This window comes from Panicum hallii, chromosome 3 (assembly GCF_002211085.1).
Source record: "Panicum hallii strain FIL2 chromosome 3, PHallii_v3.1, whole genome shotgun sequence".
NCBI lineage: Eukaryota > Viridiplantae > Streptophyta > Magnoliopsida > Poales > Poaceae > Panicum > Panicum hallii.
In genome coordinates, this window is record NC_038044.1 from 4043153 (window position 1) to 4061365 (window position 18213).

The 18213-nt window shown below is 43.6% G+C and overlaps 1 protein-coding gene and 1 pseudogene across 3 annotated transcripts; one reads left to right on the forward strand and one right to left on the reverse strand.

Moving 5' to 3' along the window:
- The first annotated feature begins 371 nt into the window (after window positions 1–371).
- On the forward strand, window positions 372–9685 carry LOC112888053 (annotated as a pseudogene).
- Window positions 9686–12194: 2509 nt separating this feature from the next.
- LOC112888052 (bZIP transcription factor 68-like) lies at window positions 12195–17623 on the reverse strand. Of its 3 annotated transcripts, none has more exons than XM_025954389.1 (13): window positions 17475–17623; window positions 16071–16198; window positions 15908–15976; window positions 15380–15466; window positions 14787–14870; window positions 14648–14707; window positions 14401–14573; window positions 14254–14308; window positions 13896–13935; window positions 13576–13808; window positions 12940–13017; window positions 12727–12852; window positions 12195–12649 (listed from the first exon to the last, which is right to left on the reverse strand). In XM_025954389.1, exons 2-13 carry the CDS (start codon window positions 16125–16127, stop codon window positions 12554–12556), a joined length of 1158 nt encoding a protein of 385 aa, XP_025810174.1. In that variant the 5' UTR covers window positions 16128–16198; window positions 17475–17623; the 3' UTR covers window positions 12195–12553. The 3 variants fall into 3 exon arrangements, with proteins under 3 accessions (XP_025810174.1, XP_025810175.1, XP_025810173.1); XM_025954390.1 differs by having other exon boundaries at window positions 15908–15967; window positions 17339–17476; XM_025954388.1 differs by having other exon boundaries at window positions 17339–17476.
- Window positions 17624–18213: the final 590 nt, after the last annotated feature.

An 18213-nucleotide genomic window follows, 5' to 3' on the forward strand; every position in this document is an offset into this window, starting at 1 on the left:
GTAGATCTGCCATGCAAGTTGGAACTTGGCACTCCACAATCCTTCCCTGCTCCAAATCGTATTTTGTCACTCTTTACTCGTTGTATGTGATGATTATGGTGCCTGTGTTTGATGTGAGACCAAACCGGCCTTAAGGGCCGGCCCTGTTACGTATGAGGCCGAGACCTAAGCCTGCGATCACAGAAAGGCCGAAAGCAGCATGTGGAACAGTAAGGCCCAGCCCATAGGAAATCAGGAATGGAGGCCCAGCACGTGAAGTGCAATCCCATGGCCCACACATAGCGCGAGCACGAAGACTCAGAGCCGACGCGACCTCACCGGAAGAGGGGGGGAAAAAAGGAGAGAAAGAGAAATTAAACGAACCCCTCGACTCGAGCTCGAGCTCCAACTCGGAGGAGATCTCCGGCGAGGCGCGGGACGCCGGCGATGGCGGCGGGGGCGGCGGGGGCGGAAGACGCGCTGTACGAGATCCTCCGGCACGCATCGGGATCCCACGCGATCCTTCATGTGAGTTCCTCCCGTCCTCCCCCTCCTCTCTTCCTCCCGCCCCGGAACCCCATCGCGGGCGCGTTGTGCTCGGAGGAGATTGCGCGGCGGGTCCGGCGTAGAAATCGCTCTGTACAGCACTAATTTTGCTGAGGTTCCTTTTTTTAAGAAAAATCTTCGGATGAGGGTGTCGCCGGAGTTCATCGCATTGGCTCACAAGTTGCTTTTCCTTGTAGCCTGCATTTATATGCGGTTTTTAATTCGTGCAACCTTTCTGAAAGGATGTTCAATTTACCAGATTTTAGTAGTGCTTCGAAGCTAAAAGGATTTCTGTGAAACCTTGGTGGCTATGCTCACTGTTTAATGTAGTTCTTGCAAACGCAGCAGGAAGGATACCAAGGCGCTGCGACAAGTGGTGGTGGTTCAGACGCCGGAGGATAACAGCAGCGAGTGCTCAACATGGGACAGTCGAATCATTAGGCTTCGTATATTGCGGCACAGAGACATGTTAGAGACATTCTTGGGAATTAATATGGGAAGGTATGTTCTTGCCATTCCTTCTTTGGATAAGGATGCACAACCAGCAAGCAGCTAATATATCGGAAGTATTTACAGTTGTTAACTCACATCAATGCTCACACATCTAATAAATTTAACATTATTCATTGCACACATAAAGCATATCTGAGTCACAGTCTAATATTCAAAATTCACTATTGAGATTTCTGCACTTACATTTACCTTGTTAATTTGGCGTAGCTTTCAACTTCCCAAATGAGCTCAACCCAATGGCAACTTGGCTCTTAGTTCTTTACATGAAGGGAAAAGGGAAATGAATGCAATCACGCTTTGTGACCTTTTCCCCCACTTTATCAATAACTTAGACATTTCTAAGGTTACATGATGGCTCATTCCTGTTCTTCAAACCAGTTTCCTCTTTTTTTTCTACACTGTTCGATGATGTTAGCTTTCTTAACATAGTACTTTGCAAGGTTGATTGCAAATACAGTGGATGCACAACTTGCCACTTTATATTAGACTTTGCTTGCTTGCTGCTTACTAGTTTCTTCTAGCTAAATGCAATGTTCTTGCTATGCAGGTACGCAGCAGAAGAATATAACAAATTCCGTTCGATGTCCCTGGTTGAAACTGCCATAGCTTTAGCTGAAAGTAGAAAAATTGGGGCTTTAAATCTTATCTTCAAGCGCCATCCATATACTATCTCTTCAGACATTTTACGAGTTTTGTCTGCTATCCCAGAAACTGTTGCTGTTCAGACCTATAGTCAGTTGCTACCAGGGAAATCCCCTCCTAGTGTTGTCATATTAAGAGATGGTGATTGGGTTGAATGTGAACAGATGGTTTCATATATAAGAAATTGTCCTACCCAGTTGGACAAGATTGGAGAGATCAAAACTGAAATACTTGTAAAGCTCTCAGCAGTCTTTTCATGGCCTTCTGTTGCTGAACTTTGTGACTGGTACAAGAACAGAGCAAGGGACATTGACTGCTTGAGTGGACAGCTGGAAAACTGTCTTGCCACGATAGAGCTTGCATGTCAAAAGGGCATTGTAGAGTTGCAGCCATTCTTTGATGACATTAAATGCCTCTACCAAGTTGTATATTCTAATGAGTTGAATGAGTTTATAATGAATCTTGTGACATGGGAAGATCTTCCTGGTTATGAGAAGTTCAAAATCATCCTCAAAGGAGTCAAACAAGATACAGTTGTTCAACGGCTAGAAGAAAATGCTATCCCTTTTATGAAGAAGAGATTTCACCTGATCTCCTCAAGTCATGAACACAAACAAGAAGAATCCTACCTGGTGAGATGGCTGAAAGAGGTAGCTGCTGAAAATGAGCTTTCCATTTGCTTAGCTGTTGTTGAAAATGGTTGTGGCAAGTCACCAATATATGGGCTCTTCAAGGATCTTGCTGAGATGATAGAAACAGCTGTTCACTGCATTTATATGTGCAGTGCAACTAACCAATGGAATAACATGTCATCAATATTATCAAAGTTACTCCATAAAACAAAAGGAGAGAAATCTTTATTGGCTAGTGAAGAAGAATGCAATCTGAAAGATGCTAAGCAAGCTCTTGGTTCTTCTGTGGTTTCTTATGATGAGATGCAACATGTGTGTGCTGATATCTTATCTGCTATAGGAAATGGCCCAGACGATGTTTATCACTATGATTCAGTACCTTATGAACTTAATAATGTCAAATATCTTGATATGTTGGAGAAGAGGCTAAAAGTTGCTGAAGGCCATGTGGAAGTAGGGCGGCTCTTTGCTTATTATCAGGTATTGACGCCTCTTCCATAAACCTACTCTTTTGTGTTTTTTGTTTTGGCTTATTCAGTGTTTGAATTGTTAAATTGAAGTAAATCTACCTGGACTTTTTTCAGCAGTATTACTTAGGGTACCTGTGAGCATATGTGAGGGGAGAGAAGAAAAATTTATCACATGCCTTGCTGCTGGGAAAAACTGTCCATAAGCCCAGACCCATCCGAAATCTGCTGCCATAATTGCTTCCACCACTTACCTCACAGAACCACTCTCATGTTTGAACTGCCAAATGGACTTTAAGGATCTTTCATTTAGCAGGGAATAGTTAAATTTATTCAGTTCGCTTATAAGAATATTTGAAGTATTGGCAACCTTCGGATATTTAATGGGAAAGGAACATGACCATCAGGAATGATTTCAAGTTGTTGCCAAGATTGAAGGACAGTGCTCTTTAGCCATTGTTCTTTCTTTTCTTTCCTTTGGTGGGCTTGGCAGCACTGGTAAGTGGGGATATGAATGCACTGGGGAAGATGGAGAAAATTGTATATTTAGGACTCCAAACATCGCGCTTCACAGTTTTGCCATTACTAATATTGACTTCGCAAAAATAGGACTCCAAACATGTGACACTTGATTTTCATACCATTGCGTGTATTTCCTCTCTTTTCTATTTTTTTCATATATTTGGCAGTATGAATTGATCCTATTGCCCTTCTGTTTTTTTTCTATAGAAGGCATTCACATTCGACACCATGCCGGCCGCCGTTGCAGATGACAGTGCTCGTGAAAGATTCCTTGCATTCTTTAGAGCGAAATGCTTTGCAAATTGCATTCCGTCGTCTACCTTATTGGTTAGAGATGATCCGGCCATGTGAGGCCTGCCGTGCACATCTGCCACTCCTGCCGTGCTGCTGAGTTACCTCACATGGAGATTGGATTGGAATCTTGCAAGCGAGAGGCCCAAAATCTCACAAATCCAGCCATCCAGCCATGGCTGCCGACCTGCTGCTCCACTTGCTGCTCGCTCTTGTCCTTGCCATCCCACTCTTCATCTTCACCGCCAAACGCCCCGTGTCTCGTGGCCATGCTGCCGCCAGGTGGCCCCCATCGGGGCCGTGGGTGTGCTGTGGGTGCTGCCGGTCATCGGCCACCTGCACCACGGCACCACCTTGTCGGCGCGCTCCCGCACTGCGCGCTGCGCGACCTCGCGCGGCGCCACGGCCCGCTCATGTCGCTCAGCTTCGGCGAGATCCGCGCCGTGGTGGCCTCATGCGGCGGCGGCCAGCCAGCCTGCCCAGGCCGGCGGCAGCCAGCCAGCCAGCCTCTGCCCAGGCGGCGTGTCCACGGCGCCTGCCAACACTGCCTAGGGCGGCGGCGGCCAGGGCGCCTGCCTGCCCAGCACCAGGAGCCCCCAGCGAGCCTGCCTCCCTCAGTCAGAAACTCACGCGAGGTGCAAAAAAAATACAGAGGGGTAAAATGGTCAATTCACCTGCCAAATACAAGGAGAAATACTATAAAAGAGAGGAAATACATCCAATGGCATGAAAATCAAGTGTCACATGTTTGGAGTCCCATTTTTGCGAAGCCAATGTTAGTAATGGCAAAACTGCGAAGCGCGATGTTTGGAGTCCCAAATATGCAATTTTCTCGGGGAAGATGTGAGTGGATCGATTGGCATGCAAGAACATGTGAGACAGATGCTGTTTGTAAATAAGTTGTACAATTGTTCTCGTGTATTTTCATTTTCTTTGGATACTTATGTTCACAGAAGTGCATGAAATTTAAGTTAATAATGTGAATAAGCTACAAAGCTTGCTAGCAGTTATGCCTTCCATTTCTGTGGAGTGTTTACTTGTTTTCCATTGTTTTCCACTGGCAGTGCAATTCATTGCTGAATGTGATTACAGGTCCCAAGACCAACACATTCTTCCTTAGTGCTCACTTAGATGAGAAGAATGTAAAGCAACTTATACGGTTGCTTCTATCCAAATTTGGCAGACGTCAACCTGTTCGATCAGACAATGAGTGGGCTAACATGTGGCGTGATTTGAAACTCTTCCAAGAAAAAGCATTTCCTTTTCTTGATTCAGAATATATGCTGGCAGAATTTATCAGAGGGCTTTCGAAAGCTGGTAAATTTTCACTACCCAGGAATTATCTTGGAGGAACAAGTGTAGTTTCTTTGTCCACAGAGAAGGCTGAAAATCTTGTGATACAAGCTGCAAGGGAGTATTTCTTCTTGGCTTCAACTCTGTCTGGGAATGGAGTTAATTATACCAAATTATTTGTCATCTAAATACTGTTCTGCTATTTCATTTCTGATTAATGCTCACTTGGATTATACAATCCTTTGCAGATTTGAAAGGCCAGGGAATGCCTCAATCTGTTACCTAATAGCAAAAATGTTCAAGCAGAAACTGATATAATTGATGCTCTTACTGTTAGACTTCCTTATCTAGGGTTGACTATCCTTCCTGTTCAGTTCAGACAGGTAAAGGACCCTATGGAGATCATTCGCATGGTGATTACAAGTCAAACAGGGGCATATCTTCATTTTGAAGAGATTATTGATGTTGCTAAACTTCTGGGATTAAGAAGTGAAGAGGAAGTAGCTGCTGTGGAGGAGGCTATTGCCAAAGAAGCTGTGGTTAATGGTAATCTTCAACTTGCCTTTGATATCTGTCTAAATTTAACAAAAAAGAGTCATGGTGCTGTATGGGATTTATGTGCTGCAATTGCTAGAGGTCCTCCACTTGACAATTTGGATAATGCTACCCGTGAAAAGCTATTGGGCTTCTCTCTCAGCCATTGTGATGAAGAATCTGTTGGGGAATTATTGAATGCATGGAAGGAGCTTGATGTTCATGGTAAATTTGAGAAATTAATGATTACAACGGGAACAAATCCTCCCAATGTCTTGATTGATGGATGTTCAATCACACCACTTCCTGTACAAAGTGTGCAAGGCATACTTGACCTCAGAGATGACAGCGGCCATGATAAACACAAAGATCATGTGGAAATTGTTAAAGAAATGTTGTCAAAAGTTTGCTTGGACTTGTCAAATGGAGATGCATATACTTGGGAGTCTATACTGGTAGACAATCGGAAGTTCTTGTCCTTTGCAGTGCTGGAATTACCATGGCTTTTGAAATTGTCCAATAATGAACTGCAGGATGGTGAAAATCAGACTTCAAGAACAGATCATACCTCTAGGAGATATCAATTCTCAACAAAAGTAGAAGCAGCAATTAGCATCATATTTTGGTTAGCTGTAAATGGTTTGGCTCCCAACGACAATCTAATCATGATCCTTGCAAAGTCTATAATGGAACCCCCTGCTGATGAAGAGTTTGAATCTCATGGACTTGCTCTGTTCTACTGAATCTCATGGACCCTTTCAATGGAGTGAAAATAACAGAGGAAGAGCTTAAAAGACGAGAATGTTATCAAGAAATCAGCAGCATAATGAGTATAGGGATGTTATACAGTTCCCTCAACAATTCTAAGAAAGAGTGTTCCACTCCTGAGCAGAGGAGAAATTTATTGCTTCACAAATTTCATGAGAAGTTCACCTCAGACAATACAGGTAGGTGTATTAAAAATAACAGTGCATCATATGGTCACCATTTTACTGTTGAAATATTCAGTCAGGCTCGATCTTACCTTATATTAATTATTTTATGCTAATATGTATTTTCATTTTGTTTTACCTTTTCTTTGACAGATGATTTAGACCAGATTGATATAGCAAATACAACCTTCTGGAGAGAATGGAAATCAAATTTAGAAGAAGAGAAATAACTGGCTGATCAAGCGCGAATGCTCAAACAAATATTACCTGATATAGACACATCCCGATTCTTGTCCGGCGATGCTGATTATATCAAAAGAGTAGTTTTCTCCTTTGTTGACTCTGTAAAGCTGGAGAAAAAACACATACTCAAGGAAGCAGTAAAGATAGCTGAGACATATGGCCTGCAACGAACTGAGGTATCTCTCTCACACATCCGAGCTTATATTTTAGTTTTCTTTATATGTAAACTTCTCATCTACAGTTTTGTCTCTAACATTTAACAATCTCATATTGTTGCTTGGATTTAGGTGCTTTTACGGTTTCTCGCCTGCAGTCTTGTCTCCGAATACTGGGATAAAAATGATATTCTGAACGAAATTTCTGAATTCCGGGAGGACATTGTTAGATCAGCTAAGGGTGTGATTGATATGATATATTCAGATGTCTATCCGGAGATCGATGGGTATAATAAGCAACGCCTCTCTTACATTTATGGCATTCTTTCAGCATGCCACTCATATCTGAAGAGGACCGGTGAGATAGAACTGAGATACCCAGAGCATGTGCATACACATAAGCTTGAACCATTTCAGTATTATAAGGTCCTTGAGGAAGAGTACAAGAAAGTCTCTTTCATTGATGGCTTGAACTATAAAAACATTGCTGGATTGGATAATCTGAACTTTGAGCATTTCAATGAATAAGTATGCAAGAATATCCGTGCCTCTACCATCACTGCTCTAGCTGATATGGTACAAACTCTTGTGAGTATGTATGTCGATGTACTAGCCAAGGGACTCATATCACGACAAGGTGTTTACAAGCACTATGTTCTCGGCTTGCTGGCATCATTAGAAGGCCGCAGTGAAACACGATCGAACTGCACAGATTATGAAAATTTGCAAGCTGTCATATGTGAAATTGAGTTGAACTATGATAGTTGCAGGGAGTACATCCAAGCTCTTCCTGCAATAGACATTTCATATATTGTTGGAAGGTATTGCACCCTCTGTTTTCCATCCAACTTAGCATGAAGCCATCCACAGGAACCTTCATGGAAGAAACCTCTTGCTACGCTGCTAACATTTTGGACAAAACTTGTTGATGACATACCAGGGGAGTCAATTGATGCTTCCTCATATGAAATGACAGACTACTTAAATTTGAATAGGTTATCTCTGTGCATGGGGGCTTTCAGGCAGCTCTTGATAAATGATGAGATAACAGTGCACCAAGGTTGGGATGCCATCTCCATGTGTGTAAAAGATTGCCTTAAAAGTGGACTGATGATGGAAACATCATGCTTTTGTCGAGCTATGATTCTATCAGGCTGTAACTTTGAAGCTGTAGTTGAAGTATACTACGGAGGACAGGGACAATTGGAGAGTGAGAGTGCAGATCCAATTAATTCTTTGGATCTCTTAGAACTTTATAATACTGCTACAGAAGAGCGTTTGTCAGATTTGATTGAGGGCTCTTGTGAATATCGAATATTGTTTCATCAGTTGCTGTCATCTTTGAGCCAGTCAACGGGGAAATACGCTGGCATCCAAGAAATGTTCAGATCTGGTATTTGGGGGAAGTTAATCCGTTTTTCTGAAGACATGCAGCTAGAGAGCCAATTGCGAGTCTATGCTCTGCAGCTGATGCAATGTATCACAGGAAGAAACCTTAAAACTCTTCCAAATGAGATAGTGTCCCAGGTTGAGCCGTGGGAATCATGGTATGAGCATGGAACAGGTGCTGCCATAGCTGATGACAGTATCAACTCCTCTAGCAGCATCACTGGGACTCTTTTGGCACTTAGATCTACTCAGATGGTCGCTGCTTTTCTTCCTAATGCTAATATCACTCCAGAAAACCTAGCAACTCTTGACTCTGCAGTATCTTGTTTCTTACATTTGTCAGAACATGCTTCTGCTGTGAACGTTGCAGTTTTGGAAGCAGTGTTAGAAGAGTGGGAGCAACTATTCTCCCCCAAAGAAGAGCATGTTCCGCCTCATGAATCACCAAAAGAAACAAGTGACTGGAGTTATGGGTGGGATGATGGATGGGAGGCCCTACCAGAAGAGTTGGAGAGTCCAAAGAACAAACAAGAGAGTGCACCGTTATCTATCCATCCTCTCCACAGTTGTTGGATGGAGATTATCAGAAAACGTGTAGAGCTTGGTGAGCTGCACAAGGTCATTGAACTTCTGGACCGAGCATCTTCGAAACATAGCGTGTTCCTAGAGGAAGAAGAAGCTCATAGCTTGGTTGAACTTGTATCTAAGAAGCTCATAGCTTGGTTGAACTTGTATCTGTTCTGGACTGCTGCATGGCTCTCAAAGTTGTCCTTTTAAATCCATACGAAGCTCCAAGACTGCAGTGCCTGCAGATGGTGGTGGTGACAATGAGGGAAGGAACCGTGTCCACCTCATCAAACGCTGATGATCCTGAGCTCCTTGCCTTGGTTCTGTCATCTGGAACTATCCAGAAGAGCACAACGGAAGAGGCATACTCCAAATTGTTCTCTTATTTATACCATCTTGTTGGGAATCTTGCAAGGTCATTTCAGACTGATCTCCTTATGCAATGGAACGATCAAGCCACGTCAAAGAGCGATGGATCTTTACTCTTTGGTAGGGTTTTGTTTCCGTGTTTCATATCTGAACTGGTCCTCAGATGTCAGTACCTGTTGGCTGGGTTCGTCATCTCCAGATGGATGCACACTCATCCGTCCCTGGGTCTGATGGATATCGCCGAGACTAGCATACGGCGATTCCTTCAAGGTCAGGTTACCCAAGCTGAGCAACCAGAAGGGGTTGATGCTTCTTTCACTGACGATGAAGTGTCTATGAAACACACAATCTCCACTCTACAGTTGAAACTTGTTTCTCTTCTGCGAGCTGCATTGTCGGCTCTTCCAAACCAAGAGGTGTAGGCAGCAAGAAGTTTTGTGTACATATTATCAAAAAAAAAGTTTTGTGTACATTTTTTTTAACTTTACACCGTGGCTGTACTACCAGTGTAGCTGTAAGCCTGTAACGTTGTAACATGAGATATTTGTCTGAGATAATGGTAAAGGTGAATGGCACAAAATTTTGGAATGTTTTTGGGGGAAGACAGTTCTTTTTTCTGTTACAGAGGTACATTGCAAACGTGTTTGTATACACATTTTTAACTTTATCACTAACCACAATTGTCATGAATATTGGGATACAATTACCCTTAACTCAGAATAGCAGGTGAAGGTGAGAAGGTGCCAGGCTGACAGTGCTCGACTAGAGTAGCTCTGGTGGATGATGCTTGGGAAGCTGCAGAACTTAATCCTCGTGTATCTTCTCGGTCATCTTGTCGATGCATATCATGTTGGGTGTCGACATTGATAATTTGAATTGATTTATGTATTACTTTTTGGCTTTTTAGTTTGTTGGAATCGCACACTGCAGGTGTTAGGTAAAGCTGTTGAAAGAGTGGTTCCTCTCGAACAGAAACAAGGCGCTCGATCATGCGTAGGCCACGGGAGTCAGCTCAGCCCCACCGCGGCGCTAAGAGCGGTGGGCAGCCATAGCCGTGGGTAGTTCCAGCATCTGCGCTGCAGCACCCGGCAGGAGTCGTTAGACTCGGCGGCCAGAAAAAAAAAATCGCCCACGATGTGTCCACTCCGCCTTATGTTCAAGCCAAGCAACGGCGAAAAAAATTGATCTTCCAACCATACCAAGTTTTTAAAATTCACCACCAAGTTTATCCTTTTCGATTTTTTAAAACGGACGCACGGATTGTGAACGGAGATTTCACCGAACAGTGTAAACATTAACCCAAGTAGCAATGCTGCAATATAAGCGATATGAGGCTGCGGAAAACAACGAATCTTATATCTTTACAGACACCTGCTATTGTAAACTGAGCAATTACCAGTTAGCACCTTCTGATAGAAGAGGTACTGGTAGAGGAGTATTGAAAAAGCGTGCCACTGCTCACGCTGTAAGTAGAAGCCAAGTAGTTTAAACATGCTCAACGCCTGAAAAGCAGTAGTTCACACAGGAAATAAGAGTGCAAGAGTAGTTCAGCCACACCCCAACCCAGCGATACCACAATCTGGTAATAAAGCAACCCGCTAGAGAATCAGGGAGCAAATAGCACAACAGAGCCATACCTTGCTTACCCATTTACACCATGGCATCCACCTTCCTTGCAACAATGAGCCTGCTCATCACTCACATGGTGTCCGCTTCCAGCACCACCACTGCCGCCGTACCTTCCCCGCAGACAGTCAGCAGCGACATCGCCAACAGGGTGCAGGAGATGCAGCAGGCACGCTACTTCACCTTTGTCATGCTCGTCAGGATGGTGCAGAAGAAGATACCGCACAACACCACCTTCCTGATGCCCAGCGGCAGGCTGATGTCCACGGCATCAATCTCCCAAAGCCAGGTGCTGGAGTTCTTGTCCAGGCATTCCATCACAGCGCCTCTAAAGTTCAACGATCTCATAAGGCTTCCCAACGGAACGGTAGTTCCCACCCGCCACTAGGGCGACATGATCACGGTGACTAATAGCAGGCATCAGAAGCTCTACTTCAACGGCATCGAGCTCACTAGTCCTGATCTCTGCCACTCGGGAAGTCATTCAGGTGCCATGGAATAAACAGAGTCATAAGGCCAACAGCAGCACGGAGAGTAAAAGGAGCGACTTGCACTCGCTATGCTGCTCCAACTTCTGCAGCACCAGAGATACCTTTGGCCGAAAACCAATCCTTGAGCACATCTTCTCTACGATCTCCCAACACAGGTTATGCCACGATCCCTGCCCATGAACCTGCAGCAGAAAGCTCCCAATGTTCAGACACTTCTATGTCAAAAACTAGATTGGCTGGTACTACCTTGGTGACAGCATTGATGATTTCCATTTTCTAAATCTGGATCCATAGCCAGATCCTTGTTCAATGAACAGATCTTCATTCAAGGGAAATTAGTGCACGGAAGTAGGCTTGTCTTTGTTATGATCAAGCATTATATCAATCATTATACATCCTCCAGAAGTCTGATAACTTCATATCAAGCATCATACCAGCAATAACTTACAAATAACAAAAATAATAAAAATATGAATTACTACCTGTACAGCAGAGACATGTTAATGAGCTGTGCTTGCCTCATCTAGTAGGAGAGACTTTGATAGTATCGTACTCAAGAAACATTTTCCTGTAAACAAATTAAAACAAGATCATAAAAGTACAAGTACCAGTAGCCAACACAAATTTATCAGAATCAAGGGCAACTTTTAGCAATCCAGAAAAACAAGTTCAATAAATCATTCTGCTGCACACTCTAGAGGAAAATGGATAAGAAATAATAATGGTTATCAGTATCACTAAGCATAAAACTAGCAGTGTGTCTTATATACCATCTACACCTGGCAGTTTATCCAAACAATAAAAAAACAATATCCCACCATGGTCACAATTAAACATGACAAACAAACCCAGGAACTATAAAGTAAATAAGGCAAAAAGAGGGTCTTGAACACACACAATATTTACTGGTGTAGAGGTTGAAACATACTTCCTCCATCTGTCAATTATTATATCAAATAACTGCGAAAAACCGATGTAAGCAACATTATACATAAACTAGGCAGAAACGAAAGCCCAGCAAAATGCTCAACCTGATTGAATTAAAAGAAACCAGTCTTTTGCCAGGTATACATAACAGTACTAGTCAGCAATACAAATTTGTAAATTTGAGTTTATCCACTATTTCTAACAGATACAGTGAACTGGGTCACAACCTACTTCTTCAGTCACATCTTGACTTCTAAAAGATAAGCCAAGATAGATCTGGAACAGGAACCACCCACACACAAGGTTGGCATTAACATTATCACAACCTGGTAACAATTAACTGCAATAAAGTAAGGAGTTAATACGCATACTACAATTGCGCCTCCCAATAATCTAGTTAGGGCCATGCCATGCGAGCATTGCATGATAGCTCAATTAGTTTCCTTTTTTCTGGCTGTCATCGCCAGAATGTTGCAGCTTGTTGTTAAGTCCTGCCTCATCAGTTTTGTGTTGTTTGCCTTCAATTTTTTCCTATGGAGCAGAAAAGCAGAACAGAAGTGTTAGCAATATACTTCAGCGGAATAAAATTGAAAAGGTGGCAGGCAAACCTTTAGTGAGTTATTCTTTGATAGAAGTTCCTCATACTCTTTTCTGATACGGTTAACTTCATCTCTAAGTGAAGCATTTTCCTGCTTTAAAACATCAGCACGTTGAGCTAACTCTTCACACTCAGCCTGCAAAACTCACATTCATACTCCATTAACTAGTGACCAATAAATATAATGCCATCCAAGTATAGCTCAAGCTGAACTAAAAAGTACCTGTTTACGCAACCTAGATCTGCGTGCCGACTCCCTATTGGACTGCTTCCTTCTTTGCCTTTTGAGTTCGCGTTCATCCTGAACCACAAGATAGTCAACATAACTAGTTTACCTATTGCCATAATTACTGAATGTTCAAATTTACATCCACAGCTTATATATAAAGTGTCAATTGAATATCTCATAGAACTGACGTAAGCCATATATCTTCTATAAAACATATCATGTAGGCAGGATTCTATAGAAACAATGCCTAAAAAACAATTCACAGTCAAAGACATGACACACGCTTCATTCTTGATCTGTGTATACAGGACTGAAATGAGATTGGACCAGAGCTAGTAGCAAATATATTTATACAGCAGTTTGAGTTCCATTTCATCAACACATTCATTCTAAACATATAGATTTTCTAATGAATTGCTGCATTCCAAAGGAACAGGCAATTGAAATGATAATATGGTACATACAAAAATATAACAGAAATAACACAATATAGAAGGAAAAGGTTCTTCAGTAACACAATGGGATATTTCCATCTATGCAATGGAAATGGGGTTCAGTCCTGTTTAAAAATGAAAGAAGGAAAAGGTGGAGAACACAGTGCACACGAAGCACAGCAAATAGAACACAAACCTGTATCCACTGCTCGGCTGGGACCACAGCACCCGTAACTGTAGTCGGGGTCACTTTGCCATGAATTGCAGGTGTGGAGCTTGCTGTGTTGGCCCAATAATCCATCCCTATATTGAGGTTTGTAGTTGGACCAGGTACTGGGCCACTTGATGGCATTGGCATGATTGCCATAGTCTGGTTTAATTTTCCCTCAGATGGTGAGCGTGATGCACCATTCTGGGAACTTCGAACATCTAATTGAATGCAAATTGGCACCAAAATTAAAGAACTTCAGCAAATGCAAAAGGAGAAGCAGAAGCAGATGTGTTAGTATATTTTACCTCCATCCTGTTCATGTCCACTTTCCTTGTGATGTGAATCCTATAAAGATTACCCAATAATGCAAAGACATTAGAACAACTCCCAAGCATTTGCAACTAAATCATGACGTGTGTCAAAAAGATTACCACATACACTTACATCTTAATCCCAACTATGACAAGCATGTACAAAAACTCAATAAGTAGAAGCAATATGCTAGTGTGAAACATTTGGACAATCAAAGTATGTTCAATTGGACAACAATATCAGGAGGCAGATCTTCGATGGATTTCCAAAAGGATATTGTAAATTTTCTTTAGCAACTATTCTTGTGTATACATAATGCATACACAACAATAACGAAGGAGCAGAACTTACATTCTGAGAATTTCCTTCGCTCCCTTCACTTGAACTTTCACTCCCACTTTCCCCACTGCAAACAGAAACACCAAAACTTTTAATAACTAATGCAAATGGAAGGATAGACACAAGAACAAAAGGTGTTTTTGACTATAAAAAACATACCTTTGAGAAGTGGCTCCATTAGCTGATGCTCCTGAGGTCTTACCATGTTCGGTGGGATTCTTCCCAGTAAGCATGTTCAAGCTACCTAAACTTCCTTTGGATCTTTTTGTTGGACTTTTATCTTTGCCTTCAGAGGGCTTCCCGTCAGTATCACCAGCTGCTGCAGTAGTTCCCTAGAAAGCCTAGAGGCATTAGACTCCTAGATGATAAGCACAAGAAAGATGAAGTTAAGATTATCATGTCTTACAGTAGCATCAGCATTGCCATTTGGAGAAGTCATGGCATAAGGAGTGAATGGATGTGCACCCTGCACAACAGTGCAATGATAATCAAGGTCAGCATTGCCATTTGACAGGTATATACTAAAAGCCATGTGTTGAGCATACCGGGGGCATAGAAGGGTGAGCATATACTCCAGGAGGGTACATGACATATGGTGGCGGCGGTGTTCCATATGGTGGGATCATAGGCTGAAAGGAAGTAATGAGAAAATCATGAACCAGAAGCATGCATTCATTATTACATTAAATTACCTATTCACTAGCAACATCAATCAATTTGTTAGAACCACTGAATTCACCTTCCAAAATATCACATATCAGTTGTACACTAGTACTTTTGGTTCAGATCTATTCTTTAAATAACGACAAGTCAGTTTTAAAGAAGTAAGGATTACTTCCACACTGTAATGAATATCGTGTAACAATAATGTGTCAACAAGCCTGCCATATAACAGACAATCACCAAGCAGACAGCTCCTTAACTGCATTTGGTATAAGACCTATCAATAGCAAAATTTTCTTTGAACTATTATACAAGCGACATTTGTTAAACAGGTAAGTTCTCCCATTTAAAGCGTAACAGGTAAGTACAAATTTGACCTACACTCAAACAACATTCTAACTGATAGAAAAAAAAAAGAAAGTGAAAAGGCAGTCATACAGCATTATATATTGGAAAAAGAAGGCAAAAGGCTTACTTGAGCTCCCCACATGTAAGGATGACCCTGTGGACTTGATGCCACAGGTGAAGGGAAGAACCCATGTGGTGGGATTGGAGGATATGCCTGAAAAACAACAATCGAAAATGATTACTAACAAAAGCGGTATTGCTGGAACAATATCTCTGTTCATGATATAGATGGATAAAGAAGTAAACCACTTAACGACTTGCATCAAGAAAAGAAATATGATATGCAAGAAATACTTTTTTTCATTTTGAACCGGTAATAAAAGGAAAAGGTACATATTTGCATTCTGATTATCTCTCACACAATATTGCAATCTGAAATCAGCATTGCTTCGCTTTCAACTGTGCTTATATTGTGTTGATTTTATCCGTTTATGGTAGGGACTATACATTTACTAATTATGGAAACGAAGGTTGCAAATGCTACCTACATATTCATCTCCCTCTTCTCTCATGTCACCACCAAAGAGGATAAAAGTACATCATAGATGGTGGGTGGGTGGATTTGGTCAGGGGAGGAGAGGGGGGATTCGCTCACCTGGAAGCTGGACCAATCTGGGTAAACAGCCGGTGTTGCAGCACCTGAGGTAGCAGGTGGCTGTTGTTCCTATCATAGTAAAGGACAAACTTTTAGCAAATAAGCATTGGCTTCTCTCTTGTTTTCATCAGAAAGATAATGCAACAGGACCAGCATTAAAAACCTGTGGGGCAGATGCCTTGCTTGTCTTAGACGGTGTATCAGCTCCACTGCTTCCCATGGCGAATCAGAGAGACAGGCCAGCAATTAGTCCATTGCCTGTCGACACATGAACCAGCATAAAGCAAAAACCTGAAATGGAAAAACAAATAAAAAATGTAAGATTAAATATTACATGAGAAGATGCATTGCTAGGAACTCAACTTAACTGCTCGAAACAAATTATAATATTTTTCCATGAAATTATCCTAAAGCCTTATAAATTCACCAGTGGATACAAGAGAGCAAACGCAGGGCTGGTGCCAAACAATCATGTTTGTAGCTCATCAGAACTGCTAGATAAATTGGCATTGATCCACATGATCCCATTAGTCCCTGACACTTATAGCAAGGAAAAAAACTAAAGGACACTAGATTTTCGCAATCCCATCAATTAGTTTCTCTGTCAACAGCAAAACAGCTTCTCTTATGCTCGGTTACGTCAACTTGGCTTCAATACATAATCAGATCACTCAGAACCCTGTCTTGGCATGGCAGCTCATATTCTGAAACTAATTCCATATACCCCCATATGGAAACAAGGTGATAGATACACAAAAACTTACAAACGCAAAAGATTCTGTGAGGTGGAACTGTCCCAAACGAGCCCCCCACAACCTCCCGATTTTAATCAGGTAAAGCTTTACAAGCACAAAGCAGCGATGAGAGATACCTTGGGGGAACAACAGGCTTGGCCAAAACTACATAAAATTCCATCAATAGGAACTGCACTAAGTGTTGCGTCATTCTGGCCGCTTGAGGTCCCTCCCGCTCCCTCGAGCCATGATGAACCTAACTAAACCCTGTGGCACTAAATATGCCAGTTCCAGTGAACAAAGCAGCACTAAAAGGTTATACGTCCCTCCAATCCAAAAACAAGACCTAAACTCAAAATCCCAGGCTTCTCACTTCAGGAGACTGCTGCACCCGAGAAATTTGAAGGCACGCCCACGCTTATCTCACCTAACGAGCCCAGCCTCGCCCTCGCGCACAGGTCTTGTTCACGGGAGCCGGCACAGCTAACGAACCCAGCCTCGTGTTCACCCAACGAACCCCCACAGCTAACCCGGCACGAATCAGAACTAAACCCTAGCATCCGCAGCCCCGGCTGAAATCCCCCGCGGGATTCCGCCAGGCGCACGGCCGAACCCGCGCACAGGCAGCAACGTTCGCCGCGCGCGGGGGGAGCTGAATTCAAAAAAATCGCGCGGCCAGATCCGGTGGGTAGGGTACCTGCCGCGGGCCCCCCGCGAATCGAGCGCCGGATCCGCCGCCGGGGGCGAGCGATCGATGGGGCGGAGCCTCGGGATCTGGGCGCGGGAGGGAAGAGTGAAGCTGGGGGGAGGGGAGGGGAGGCGCGCGGGATCACCTGGCGGTACGGTGTGTCTAGTTGGGGGCGGGGCGGGGCGAGGAAGACGACGAGGGAGGGCAGGGCAGGGGGGATGCGTGCGATGCGACGCGACGCGTAGCTGCGGCTCGCGACTGGCGGAGTGTGGAGTTGCTGTGCTGTGCTGGGTGCTTCGGCCTGCGGCTACGGACCCTACCCCGGCTCGCTGGCTGGCTGGCAGGGTGACTAGGCAGGCTAGCGTTCGTTGGGTCTGGGTCTTGGGTTTCCGCGTCGCTTTCTATCTCCTCTCTCTCTCTCTCTCGCTGGCAGGCGCGGCCGCGTGGGGGCAGCAGCCTTTTGAGCCAAGTGGTCTGGGCCGAACATATGGGCCGCTAGTTTTTTTTTAAAGCTTATGGGCCGCTAGTTGACCTGCTGGTTTGTGCCACACGCAACCACGGTGGGCCACAGATGCGGGCCTGACATGCCAGTTCTCGTCCAAGAGGCCCCCAGCACAGGTGTAGTATAGAGCATTTTGAACCCGTCAATCCTGCACATCTTGGACCTTCCGATGTTTGAGATTCGTGCGGCCCCATGGACGTACAATCTCCTTCTTCCTTCTCCGTCTCGCGCCGTCCTACGACCTACTGCGCCGTCGTTGTGACCTGAGTGTGAGCTAGGGAAGGGGGCAGCAGCCATCAGCGAGGGGTGGGAGGTGGGGGAAGCGGCCGGCAGCAAGGTCACCGCGAGCCGGGATGGTGGTCGAGGCCAGCGGCAAGATTAG

Bases quoted from the DNA above. Each gene is read 5' to 3' on its own strand.
- LOC112888052 (XM_025954389.1), bottom strand. From the start codon at position 16,127: ATGGGAAGCAGTGGAGCTGATACACCGTCTAAGACAAGCAAGGCATCT. The intron at 14,871-15,379 runs GTAAGCCTTTTG...ACTTCCTTTCAG, and splicing joins CTTACATGTGGGGAGCTCAA to CCTATGATCCCACCATATGG. The intron at 12,853-12,939 runs GTACTTTTTAGT...TGAGTTTTGCAG, and splicing joins GATCTAGGTTGCGTAAACAG to GCTGAGTGTGAAGAGTTAGC.